At 49.8% G+C, this 13,094-nt stretch overlaps 4 protein-coding genes across 4 annotated transcripts; 1 reads left to right on the top strand and 3 right to left on the bottom strand.

Moving 5' to 3' along the window:
• Positions 1-700: 700 nt before the first annotated feature.
• K444DRAFT_626331 (uncharacterized protein) lies at positions 701-2,052 on the bottom strand (the record flags this gene model as incomplete). Its single annotated transcript, XM_024882631.1, has 4 exons — positions 701-1,149; positions 1,239-1,405; positions 1,504-1,599; positions 1,886-2,052. The coding sequence occupies 4 exons, from the start codon at positions 2,050-2,052 to the stop codon at positions 701-703; spliced, it is 879 nt and encodes a 292-aa protein (XP_024741013.1).
• A 1,844-nt stretch (positions 2,053-3,896) lies between these two features.
• K444DRAFT_521688 (amino acid transporter) lies at positions 3,897-5,845 on the bottom strand (the record flags this gene model as incomplete). Its single annotated transcript, XM_024874144.1, has 7 exons — positions 3,897-4,064; positions 4,113-4,490; positions 4,544-5,179; positions 5,230-5,260; positions 5,315-5,368; positions 5,416-5,462; positions 5,519-5,845. The coding sequence occupies 7 exons, from the start codon at positions 5,843-5,845 to the stop codon at positions 3,897-3,899; spliced, it is 1,641 nt and encodes a 546-aa protein (XP_024741012.1).
• Positions 5,846-6,728: 883 nt separating this feature from the next.
• Positions 6,729-7,330, top strand: K444DRAFT_314933 (uncharacterized protein). Its single transcript, XM_024871833.1, has one exon. The coding sequence runs from the start codon at positions 6,883-6,885 to the stop codon at positions 7,243-7,245; it is 363 nt and encodes a 120-aa protein (XP_024741011.1). The 5' UTR covers positions 6,729-6,882; the 3' UTR covers positions 7,246-7,330.
• Positions 7,331-7,815: 485 nt separating this feature from the next.
• On the bottom strand, positions 7,816-13,086 carry K444DRAFT_641185 (putative ATP-binding cassette transporter; the record flags this gene model as incomplete). Its single annotated transcript, XM_024884591.1, has 13 exons — positions 7,816-8,730; positions 8,784-8,921; positions 8,993-9,135; positions 9,190-9,347; positions 9,401-9,430; positions 9,552-10,329; positions 10,388-11,095; positions 11,170-11,287; positions 11,340-11,450; positions 11,532-11,665; positions 11,735-12,244; positions 12,396-12,789; positions 12,877-13,086. 13 exons carry the CDS (start codon positions 13,084-13,086, stop codon positions 7,816-7,818), a joined length of 4,347 nt encoding a protein of 1,448 aa, XP_024741010.1.
• Positions 13,087-13,094: the final 8 nt, after the last annotated feature.

Below are 13,094 nucleotides of genomic sequence, written 5' to 3'. Positions count from 1 at the left end.
CAAGTGAAGTATCTGTTCAGAACACGTGATGACGCGTCGTGGTTTGGGTAAGATCCACACCGCTAAAACGCAGGTAGCGCCGTTAAGAAAACGTTGAAGGGCGTCCCCATTTCCTGTTTAATTTCCATCTTTTCATCTCTCTTCGCATGGTCCTAAGGAAGGATTTTGACATGGTTTTGATGTCGAATCTCCCCGGTTTCCGAATTGTAGATACGTACAAAGCCTCCAAGGCAAGAGAACAGAAATTTAGGTCCTGGCTGAAGCAGGAGAAAAAGCTAGGGCACAAGATTTCTAGGTCCACTAACAAGGAAGGCGGACCTGTCCAAATCCGCGAGATTCCAAGTCTGGTTCAACTTGTGATTTCTCGTGGCCATGTCATTCCTGAAGATCTTCGTTAAGTCCTGCAAGAAGTCATCTCTCAACGACAAGAAGCTGTCCTATTTTACCGCAGTCGAGGATAGAAGGAGGCTGGTTCTTGTCATGCACCTTACGTCCAAGTTCTTGAGGGAGCCTTAAAGAGCTTTGAAAGAGGCACCAAAAACCCCTCAGCAACACCTAAGGCAAAGCAAGGCAAATTTTCTCGCAGTCAGAGGAATAGCGATACCAGCAGCTTGTTTATTCCCCCGGACATCGAGGGCGATGCTTCCGGTACAGTTAGCAATAGCGATGGGGGTAGTGACACAGAGAGCGGACGGGAAAGTCAGGCAACAGGAACCTTCGAAAGATTCAGTACGGGAAAAGGAAGGGCAAAGCCAGGAAGTGGGAGAAGATAGCGAGGCTGTCGGAGAAGGCTGTACCATCTACTGATATCGATGTTATGGATTCTTTCGTACAGACTCGCCAAGTCAACTATGGATTGGACGAGGGCGACGATCTTTATTTCAAGATTTATTGTTTCTTCAAAGATTGGAACAACCTCCGCGAATACCTTCAGGAATAGCAGTATGGCTTGACAGATGGAATAATCAGCCAGGCGTGTGTCTCTCTCATGACTAACACCGCTTCTAAGTTGCTGCAGAGGTCGGAGCGGGAGTTGCTCTTTCAAATCCATCGAGATAGCGGCCTTACTGACTACCAGAGCATGGCCAACCTGCAGTTCTCGGACATTGGACTTGATCATGTTGATTACGATAAAGTTGGCAACGAAGACTATGGAGAGAGTTCAGAGGAGATCTATGGGGTGAGTTTATCAATTCCCACTCCTTTTTTGTTTCTTGGTTGTCAATATGCTAACCTACCGCCCTCTCTAGGAAGCGTACTGGGTCTGCCTTTTCCGGTTTTATGATCTGAGCGGCTGGTTGGATCCAGTTCCTCCCAAGAAAAGGGATTCCTGCCATCTTCGCTACCAGTTTTCAGACTTTCTCCTTTTTCTCTAACCCTCAATTTACCCAGGAAGACGGTCTTCCTGATTTCCCTCCAGTGACACTTCAGAATAAAAAATGCTAATCGATTTGGCTATCTAAGGACATTGGAAAGCCCGTGATATATCACGCAGCTGCTTACCGGACAAAAGGTCTCGGGACAACCAGATTCTGTATGAGTTGATTGCAGAGTGCTGGCTCATCAACGGTCTCAAGAATAATCCCAGATTCTCTATTCCTGGAGAGCATGAATCCACACGAAGAATCACAACGATGCTGAGAAATCGACGCATCCCTATCTAGCTTGTATTCACGTTACAGGTTGTATGCGATACTCGCTACATCTTAGAATCTGAGGCCGACCAGGGTTTCATTGAGCTCCACAAAAAAACGGGTCACCGTATGTGTATTTCTGAGTCGATCTTTCCCTCCCTGGTGTTTCCCACACCATAAGAGTATTTCAAACATTCCTTTCCAATGTTTTTCGAGAGCTTGGTGTATCAAAAGTTCAAGGCACTACTGACTCGGGAATTTCCAAGGTGTTCGCACGATTCCGGGACCGTATATCAAAATCGCCGAGCACTTTGATGTCCCTCTGAGCAGAGTCACTAAGACCACTTTCGAGGAGGCTGGGTTCCGGATAATCAGAGATTTCCCAGAGCCAGAAAGATTTCCATTGCATCTTTCTCATGGAATACACACAGACAATATTGAGCTATTTTGTTACTTTCGTCTCCACCCAGTTTCTCTGTAGCCTTATGATATTCCGCTTCTCACAATGAATGAAATTGGATTGAATAATTCAAATCCGTGGGGGGCGGCCAGTAGGGATTCTTTAATTGATATTTCTGTTCCCTGCTATGTCCCGGTTCTTCCAAATCAGTCTGGCCATCAACAAGAGTTGGAAATTTGTTTCGGTGAGGAAACCAGCTGTGGCTGTCAGTGCAACCACTTTCTCAGATCAGCCTACCTGGGTTGGGAGAGGCTTGCGGTAATCTCACGCAAAGGGAGAACAGAGTTGAACACCAACTCATGCTACTTTTTCCTCCGTGGGGCATGCATCAGTCATCGAAGAGTCCAGATTCCAACAATACCCAGTTGCTGCCGCCAAGCTATATAATGCAATCAGGCACGAATCGATCGGCTTCCCCAGATGGCTTGACATGGAAGCCATAATCGTGATCTACTCCAACCAGCGAATATTCTGATGAGACAACCTTCCATCTGATCCAGGCCAATATTCCCGCAGCCACGAGCGGGCAGATGGCACTAGTGAGATGATAGCACCACGGAATTCGAGCATGAGCAAACCTCTGATCAGGCCCAGGAACGTCGAAAAAAGAGGAATTGCACCCGCTTCGATCGTCTCGGAGCAATATCACGAATGGTGAAGACCCAGGTTGCTCAAATGGAGGGGAGCCAACCATTTCCACCGGAATGATGACAATCTATCAACCCTCGGCACAGACTCACACCCCAACGAGCCCTCATAGCACAATTCTAGCGCTCCCACGCTCTAACCAATACGTAAGCCCTCACTTCCACTGCACTCCCTTCAACACTTTCCATCGTAAACGGATACTAACCTAATCTCTTAATCCAGCCAGCTCCTAATCGCCCTCTCTACGCTCGCATCACAGAAATCGTGCACCCTAAACTTCCACCACTTCTCCCTGCACAGGCACTACATGCACCTCTTGGAAGCCGTGAACTCCGAGTTTTCAGCAGAGGTGAGAGAAGTGGGGTTTGAGTTGAACAGAGGGGACGGCGAGCTGCCTGTGTTGCCGCATTGGCTGTTTAAGTGGAAGGGTGAGGAAGGGAAGAGGGAGGATGTTGTGGAGAGGTCGGGAGGCGTGATGAGGGGTGTTGTTGAGGAGGAAGGGGGAGGGGGAAGGGAGTTTTGAGTTTGAGAGCGTTTTTGGGGGTGGAGGAAAGGAGAGAGATGGCATTGAGGGGCGGCGTTTGATGGCATCTCAGCCCTGTCCACAAAGGTGGCAACATTGGAAAGGGGGAGTAGACTTCCTGATCTAGGATCACGAGAGCCACCCCCACGAGCACACTCCAAAGAGAATATACGCGAGCTACGAAGTTGAATAGAAGTCTCTCAATATCTAGCATCGAAATGCCTCGGAGATTGGGGACGAAAAAGACTCAATACCCCTACCCCGGCAATAAACCAAGGCGAGCTAGGCCCGACTCGGAACTTCTCAATTCCAAAGTGCCGTAGATTTCTTGAACATCCTCTCTTCTGCCTTGGTGAAAGGCTGATTCTATGCATTCACTAGAAACTTGCCTTGCCTTCTCAATGACCCGTCTTTGGGTAGCTTGCCAAAGCAAAAGCAAAGTACAAAATCGAAGCAGAGACGATGAAAACAATTATCAATGGGTATCATTTCTTCATCTCAGTCGAGATATAGCTATAGAACAACCTGCAAAGACCTACAGCTCTTGAGCTTATCGTTCATCGTGGGCAATAAGATGCGAATGCAATCCACATAAGCACCACCACCAAGTTTCCGTGCATATATACCGGGATCAAGCCAGCTCAGCTTTCTTCTCCCCGTCCAAGGCTGGAGCCTCACCATTGGACTCGTATCCCTCTGCTTCGATAACAGGTCCACTATAATATTTCCGGCCGCTAATATACCAGAAGATCGCCGCACAGCCTAGGATGAAAACAAGGAAGACGGATGCGTAGTTCATCTGTTACAAGTCAGCACCTATTCTTGATCACTCAGAGGCATAACTCACAGTAAGAGCAGTCACGGGCCTGACGGTTGGCAGAATGAAGATAATGCTGACGAACAGCGTCCAGAGACAGGCCCAAGCATTGACATATTTGCTGAAGACGCCCATATGCCATGGTCCTGGCTCGAACTTCCCGAACATGAGTTTGCATGCAATAGGAATGCAGTAACTCCAGTCGAGAGCGATCGCACAGATGTTGAAGACTCCGGCAATGGCAGCATATGAGCCCAGACCAATCAAGTTAATGGCGATGCAGAAGAAAACAGAGACCCACACAGCGTAAAGAGGAGTTCCTGTCTTGGAGTTGATTTGGGTCCAAATATTGTGTCCGGGAATGAGACGATCACGTGAGAAGGCAAAGACGGTCCGGCCCAAGGCTTGCTTTACGACCGTTAGCAAAAGGGGGGAGGTCTGGGGTTGAGAGCAAGACTTACCATGGCTGTAAAGCAGACAAACTTGATGATGATGAATCCACAGACAGTGAAGAAGATTCCACCGGCCTTACCGAGACTGTTGTAGAAGATCTGTGCAACTGGCTGAACGATCGGGCTTAAGAGGATCTCCGCAGGATCGCCCATGCAAAAGCATAGCACAATATTGAACAGGAAGCCGGCAATATATGTGAAGAGCATAGCGAGCGAGATGGCCCAGGGAGCCTTGACCTCCGGTTCGTTGATCTCTTCCGTGATATGTGCCGTCGCATCGTAATCGGTCATGGTCCACGAGACGGACAGAAACCCGAACAAGAAACTGAAACCGGCAGGGCTCCATCCCGAGGTCGGTTCGACGTCTGTGAAGACATAGTGTGCATCATGCTTGGTCTTGGTCATGACCAAAAGGGCAATGGAGCATGACACTAAGACCAAGACGTGGAAGATGACATACGTCTTGGTCATCTTTTCCATCCAGTAAGTTGACAAGGAGTTGACCGATCCCGTGAGTACCGTCAGGGCGGCCATGACACCGATGGTCGTGTTGGTCGTGATCGTGTAGTTGAAGTCTCGTCCCATGGAGACGGCTGCGAGAAGCATCTGGGCAGCGCCATATTCAGAAGAGGCAACACCAGCAACCTAGAAAACCGTGTTAGTACTGATATTGTCATGTGAGGGCATCGGCTCACTTGTCCGAGCAAATTGATCCAGCCGGTAATCCTGTCCAATTATTTAGCACCGTGTTCGAGATCCATCAGTCAACTCTCGTCTTACCAGCTGAGGGCGGGGACCCAATCACGGGGGGCAAGTCGAGAAATTGTGAAGTATCTGAGATAATTAGGCATTGGCGCAGATGGGCTTTGGGGGGTGCATACAATCCTCCAGACGTGGGATATGCAGAGACAAGCTCGGCAACAGAGCACTTTGACATTGTCAATAAGAAACATTTCACCTATTGCCCGAGGCGATTCGACTTACAGCAATACACATACAACCGGCACCGGAGATCAACCAGCACCAAACAGCGGCAGCAGAGCCTCCAGCATAGAGCGGGAAGGAGAAAGTGGTCATGATTGTGGCAAACAGACCGCTGATACTGACGGCGAAGGAGAAGGTTGACAGGTAGCCAAATTCTCTTTTGAAGACGGGCTTGTAGCCGAATTGGGCGGCCAGTTGAGCATCTGCATCATTCATCTCAGCCAGATTCAGGGTCTTTCTCTGGCCATCGGGGCCATGGACCTCGATAATGCCGGTGCTTTTGCGTCGGTGGTGTGGATTGCCATCGTGTAGCTGCGCATCGTTCATGATTTCAGGCGTGGTCATGATGTCGTAGTCGTATCGTCGGAGCTGCGAGTCGGGGTACCCTTGTGCCTTGGGGGGAGGGGCAATTGATAGACTTTTCTTTGAAGGAAGAGAGGAATGGTTGAAGGGAGGGAGGGAGGGAGGAGGGAGGAAGAGAGGAAGCGTGAAAGAAAGTTTTTACAAGAGTCGACCAGGAGGTAGGCAGGTAGGTTGGCAGGCAAGAGACTAAGATTGACCGGAGGAGAAGAGACGGGGGGTCGACGGATAAGAGAGCTTGCTTGACCTTTCGAGGAAGGAACGTAGGCACGCGGTCGCCAGTCACTGGTCCACCACTGGATAAGGAGGGATCGCTCTCTGGTGCGCCGATGCGATGTGTAGCTTGGCTTGGCTTGGCACCGAGCAAGCCAGACAAGACGCCAGCCGGCCCGCAGACAATCGACAAATGCGTTTACATAACCCCGATGGAGAATGGCGGCCAGGCGGCCAGGCTGCCAGCCAGCCTGTGAGAGGAGTCGAGAGCGGAGGGAAGGGAAGGGGAGGCGGCGAAAGCGTGAGTGAGTGCGGGTGCGGGCTGGAGTGCGCGAATGGGACGGCGTCGAGCTGGTGGGCCGATGTCCAATGCAAAAATGCCCCCCCCCCCCCCCCATCGCATTCCATGATCCATGACCTTGCCCATGTTATAATTTACAAGTATGTACCCCTGCCATGCCCTGCACGCCACGGCGACGTCAGGCCGAGGGATGTTTCTACGCGGCTTCTGGGAGGCTGGGCAGTGGGGCCGGCTGGGATGCGTGAACTGGCCATGGGTGGCCACTGTGGCCATTGGCAGCCGCTGAGGCTGGCGGCCTGATGCCTGAGGCCTGAAACCTGGACTGGACTCGTCCAGCACCAGTTCGGGTTACGCCGACCGAGAGATTTCATCGCCGCCCCCGGCGGTCCCTGCCCCTGTTTCCAGATCTCGGCCACCATTGGGCATCGGGCCCGCCGTGGGGACGGCATTGCCGCGAGGTGGGGAAGAGCATCAAGGACTCCCCTGCTCCATGCTTCCATGCTTGTCTGCTTGTCTTCTTCCATGCTTCCACTCAGCATGCTTCTCTGCTTCCTGCTTCTCTGCTTCCATCTTCCACGCTTGCATCTCCCAATGCTTCCATGCTTCCATGCTTCCATGCTGTCACGTGCCAGTTGCTCCACTGCCCTGGTTCTGCGGCCGTCTGCCATTTTCCCATCCCCTCCTGAACCCTAGCTGTTTCCTATCTCCTTCTGTCTTCAGAACAAGGACACACGAGCGTCCCCGTCTTCGTCCTCGCGGCCCTTTCCCCTTATCTCGGCCAGATGTTTCGTGTCGGCTTCACACTGTCACAGTCTCACAAACGTCAACCTCTCCACCGCAGCCGGGCTGCTGAAGGGTCCGGAATCCAGATGAAGAACATGCCCCGAGACCCCCGAGTCTCTTCTCCGTTTTGCGATAAATGAGCCAAGTGTTGAAGTAGTCCGCCAAGAGAGGGATCAATTTGCCCTTTTGGACCAGAAGACACGGCCGCCAATCTCCCTTATCTTTCTTCGTGTGCTACCCTCAGCCACACCAGGACTTTTTTATTCTGAACCTCTCGTGGAAGTCGTGGTTCAAATAAGCTTTTGTCAGCCCGCGGCGCAGCCCTCGGATTGAGCCACCAACGGTCACCCAGCTCCATCGAAAATCCAGGATCCAGGCGATGCGGGTATTACAGCGGCTTTCCTTGTACATTTGACATAGTCTCAAATGGTAAGGTCATCAACAGAGGCATTATAATTAACACACACACACACACACGCACACACGCACACACACACACACACACACATATATATATATACTCCATTACCCACACCTTCCCATCTCTAACACCACTCTGCCCTGGTCTGTCTATATACTTTCCCCAGCCGATCCATTCTGTTGTTCATTTTCCGGTTGTCTCTCCCCTTTGAAAAATCCCTCAAGAGTTGTATAACTCCCTGAAGGCACTTGGCCTCGCCAGCAACGCCTGAGGGGTATCATATTCCTTCAGCTCCCCAGCGCTGAGCAAGGCAATCTTGTCAAAATCCAAAATAGTATCCAGTCGATGAGCAACAGCAATGACGGTGCAGGCCGTGAACTCCTCACGTATCACTTTCTGCATAAGTTCGTCCGACTTGGTATCAACACTGCTCGTCGCCTCGTCTAGGATGACCACTTTGTTCTTCTTCAAGACCGCTCTTGCCAGGCAGAACAATTGTCTTTGGCCGTGTGAGAAGAACTCGGAATCCAGTTCGGTATCGAGTCCACCCTTACTTTTCACTAAATCCCAAAGGTGTACTTTCTGAATTGCTGCGATGATAACTGCATCCGTGTGCTGCTGGTATGGGTCGGCGTTGGAACGAACGGTGCCTTTGACGAAGAACGGCTCTTGAGGAATGGCATTCAGTCTCGAACGGACCGTCTCCCTGGGAAGTCTCGTGATATCGATGCCGTCGATGGTGATTGCGCTGTCCTCGGCGATCTCGAGCATCCGGAAAAGTGTGGTTATCAGTGAACTTTTCCCACTGCCACTTCGCCCACAAATACCGATCTTCTGTCCAGCCTTGATGGACATGTTGAGGCCACGGATGACCTGGTTCCCGCCTGGGGTGTACGAAGACGAAACGTTCTTGAATTCGATCGTTCCGTGTGCTGGCCAGTTGTCAGGGACGGTTTCATTCTCTCTGGGGAGATTCTCGGATGCCGTTTGTGCGGAGAAACTCATCAAGCGTGCGATGGCTCCTATTGACGTCTCGAGCTGTGTCCAATTCTTGATAATCTGGGCAAGCGATTGATTGAAACTCATCACGTTGAGTAAGGCCAAGCCAACATATCCAGGGGTAATGTTCTCTCGCTATGGCAAAGTTAGTCCTGTGATAGAAACTATCTTGCTTGGAGAAAACTCACCAGCTTGACCACAAGGACCATCAAAACTACGGCTAGGACCATGACCATCAGGTCGAGAATGAACGAAAGCCAGCGCTGGATGCAGAAGAGAAGGTAGTATGGCTTCTGCGATGTATCCAAGAGGTCAAGATTCCGCGTCTAGTTCCGGTATTTAGCTTTGGGACTCTTACACAGGCTGGTATTCGAAGTTTCGGATCAGGTTGACTTACTAGGAAATTATCACTCCATCCAAAAGCTCTGATTTCTACCAGTCCGGTAAGCGACTCAAGGAAGTGCGAGTATAGAGGTGATTTAGCCTCCAGATCGAGTAGTCGCATCTGCCGAGAGGTTCTCAGGTAGTATTTCTGCAAAACTACAGTTCGAGGTTAGCCAAAAGTTCCCGGCGGAGAACTGATGAGTGCCTTACCCCAAACTGCGAGAATAACTGGTGGCATCAGGCTGGCGAAGTAGCTGGCCGAGAGACACATCAAAATAGCGCCCATGGTCGTGGTTATGACCGAGAGAGAAAGGTCGACAAGCGAATAAGGAAGTTCAGTGTCAATAATGGTCATGTCTTGACTAAATCTAACGGAGCGGGCATCAGTATGGGTTTCACTTGGAAGGGGTATGTCCCTGACCTGTTCGTAGTTGTACCTGTGTCGGTTTTCCTAAGGATCTTGGAGTCAGTATTACTCTACTTGGATAACTCAATGAACCGCATCTCTCGGGAACTTTGGGGGTTAGAACTGCCATGAGACGTCAAGACAATGAACGTGAGATCATGCTTACGTGAAGAAGCTTAACGGTGCACCCATCACCGTGGCAAGCAATTTCCCATGGAGTACCCCCCCACTTCTGGGCACCATTTTAAGGGCCAGTACAATCACACCAACAACAAGCCCCAACAAGCCAAGCAGCGATAGCATCGCGTAAAGGCCAATATAGAACCCGTTGACCTCATTACCGTGGGTAGTGATTGCTTTCGTCCAGTACGTAACCAAGAACTCCGTCATCTTGGAAGCAACTCCATAAAGCACCACAAAGACAAAGAACACAGTGGTGGTGGACCATCCGATGGAAGCGAAATAGTACTTGTACACGGCAAAATCCCCAGTTTGCCTGTTCAGCTCTTCAATTTCCTCTTCGTTGTCGGTTTGGAAAGGCACTGGTTGAGCTGAGATATCGGGTTTCTTTTCTGTCGAGTTGGCAGTATCTTCGCTTTTGATCCTTGCAGCAAGGCTCTGCACATATCCACCCGCGTTTCTGAGCTGCTCGAAAGAACCTTGCTCCATGATCCGGCCATTACCACTCATTGCAATGACGTGGTCGGAGTAGGAAAGCCTGTGTACTGCGTGTGTCGCTAGAATGACTGTGGTACCAAGTTGCCGGAAAAGACCATTCTTACCAAGTAGCTTATTGAAGATGTGCTCCTCGGTTTCTGCATCAAGTCCAGAGAAAATATCATCAAGCATTACCAGATCATTTCGGGCATACAATGCTCTTGCGAGCGCCAGCCGTTGCTTCTGGCCACCACTCAGGGAGATACCAGCACTGCCAACAGGTGTTCCTAAAGATGATAGTCAGCAAATTGATTAGGCCGTTGCCAGATTTTTTCGGGGCCATACCATGACCCTTGGGCAGAATTAAGACATCGCCCTCTAGTCCACATGCATTAACAACTTGTTTATACCAGGCATCTTCATATGACGATATGCCAAGAATATTTTCTTGGATTGTTCCATTTCGAATCCAGGGAGTTTGTCCGACAAACGAGGTTTCCTGGTAATTTTGGTAGACAAAGCCTTTAGACGCGGGTGTCTCCCCAAGGAGACCTTTCAACATGGTTGACTTTCCTGATCCAACAGGCCCGATGACGAAACAAAACTGGTGGCGGTGCAAGGTAAAGCTCAAGTCGAAAACAGCAGGCTGTCCATCAATGTCCCAAGAAAAGCTGGCATTCTGGGTTGCGATCACCACGGAATTGATTTTGGTTCTAGTGAGAACTGGGCGCAGGGTTTCCATCTCGATGTCCTTGTTGACAGAACTAGTCGGAGGAGAGGACTGGTCACCAAGTTCTCCTGGCCCTAGAAGTGGCAAGCGGTCATCTCTCCGAGCATCAGAGTTGAGGAAAGACTCGAGACGAGCAAAGCAAGCCATGGCAGCGTTTAGCATTGGAATTGCGGACACCAGGGTGTTCATTGGGCCGTCCAGGAGGGAAATCAGAGAGAGCGCAGTGTAGGCCGAGGCGGTGTTTAGGGTTCGACCTGTTGAGTTTGCGCCGATGACGAACACGGCAAATGTGAACAGGGGTGCGAGCGCATTCACGCTGTTACCTAAATTCACATATTAGTATTGGGTTGTAGGATGGGTGAGAGGAAAAGGAAAAGGGAAATGCAGCGAGCAATACCCAAAAACACGCGAACACAGAGGAGTCTGCGATAAAGAGACGAGAGCTTGAGTTCCGTGACACGCAGCCCTTGTATGATATTTGTTAGGATGTTGGCAAAGCCGAGCATCTTGACCGACTATGAAGTGATTAGCACAAAATCGAGGTGATATGACCCGAGTTTTCTCTACCTTCATGGACGATAGCATGGAAGCAGTGACATCTACTCGAGTCTGGATACCCTCTATCCAAACCTTCTGGGCACTACCCATGTATTTTGACATAATCGCAATACCTCCTGTCTGTAGAGCTATAAAGTTAGTGGTGCGTGAAGAGAAAGCACTGAAGCTTGCCTCGATTTTAAAAGGAGGGAATAAACATACCGCAAACATAGCAACGGCTGTAGGTGCTAAGAACGCTAGCCCTAACTGCTTCTCAAGTAGCCACAAGGCAATCCCAAGCTCGACAGGCACGGCCCATAGTTCGTGGACATTGGTAAGGCCCTGACATATTGTTTCTATAAATTCCGCGTTAGTCATATCTTGCACATGTGCAGGGACTTGCCATTGCCGTTAAGACTACTCACCTGTATCACTTGCCATTAAAGTGACTGCGACACTTTCGTCGAGAGCCGTGATACTGAGGTCCATCGTTTTGGCGTAGATCATGCCAACGAGAGTTCCACGAATTGAGGTGATAAATCGATAGCTCATATGATAGTATGACCCTGTAGCAATGGCAAGACCAACGAACACAAGCCCAAATGCTCCGGTAAGACCCCAGCCAATGCTATCCGGTTCCTTGGGATTGCTAGCAAAGTTGACTGTTCGCGAAAGTAAGAACGGCTGGGCGTATCGAAACCCAATGAGACAGATACGAGGGAAAATGCAGTATGCAAATGCACCTTTGGTGGCCGACAGAGTTGACCAGAATAATGCTCGTGGTCGGGTTTTATTCGTATTATTCCACGCTTCTTGTCCGCGGTCAAGAAGCACCCTTGAAGTCATGTTATCATCGATCGGATAGAGGTCCTCATTGCCTAGAACTCGTCGGAATCCGGTTCTCATTAATGTATTCAGCCACCAAAAGAAACTGCCTATAATCCAATTTCTTGAATCAGTATTGCTTGAAAGTGGAATTTGGACGGAGGCATAGAAGTGAGAGTTCTGTACCCCTAGCACATAAGTAATCGCGAAACTGGCGAGGCAGGATTCCGGGAAGAAGATTCTGAGGAATAGAGAACTTACGGCTATAGATTCCACTGGTAACCTCCGGTGACGAGTATCGGTACCTCTCAAGGAGGATTCCCCTCTTCTCAATGGCTTCAATGGAGAGTACCATAACTTTGACCCCAATAGCGCTGCTGAAGACAGCCGCAACGGATTTCACACCGCCATCTTCAAGCCACATCGTTCTTGCACGAGCAATGTCAAAAATCAGTGTAATTAGAAGGTAGACATTGATGATAGCAGATGGTCGAATAGAATACAAATGCTCCGCGTGTGATAGCAGGCATAGTCCCAACGCATCAACGAGAGTGAGGACAGCGGCAGCTAAAGTTGCACGTGTTCTCAGGGTAGGTTTAATTGCATATAAAACAAGCAGAGCAGTTTGCATCAACGCAAAGACGACGAGGAATAACTACGAGAGGATCAGCGTTTTGGTGGCATTGATCGGAGAACATCGGTGTCGAGTTGGTGGGGGTCAAATTCACGACTCGCAGCTTACCAGCTTGTTCTCATAGATAAGACTTCTATGAACTTTTCGAGGTTTACTACGTAGGGACCGAACCCGCAAAGGAATTACTAAGAGAAGTATTGCAGAGGGCAGTATAGATAGAAGTGAGTCTTGGAAAAGTAAAGTAAAGTCGAACCCGTTTGGAATTGTAGGACCAAAGGAGTCTAAAGAATATTCATGCGAGGTGCGATTTGAAGACATTGTGACCC

The sequence above is a fragment of the Hyaloscypha bicolor genome (assembly GCF_002865645.1).
Source record: "Hyaloscypha bicolor E unplaced genomic scaffold K444scaffold_44, whole genome shotgun sequence".
Classification (NCBI taxonomy): Eukaryota; Fungi; Ascomycota; class Leotiomycetes; order Helotiales; family Hyaloscyphaceae; genus Hyaloscypha; species Hyaloscypha bicolor.
This window is presented reverse-complemented; position numbering and strand designations above follow the sequence as displayed.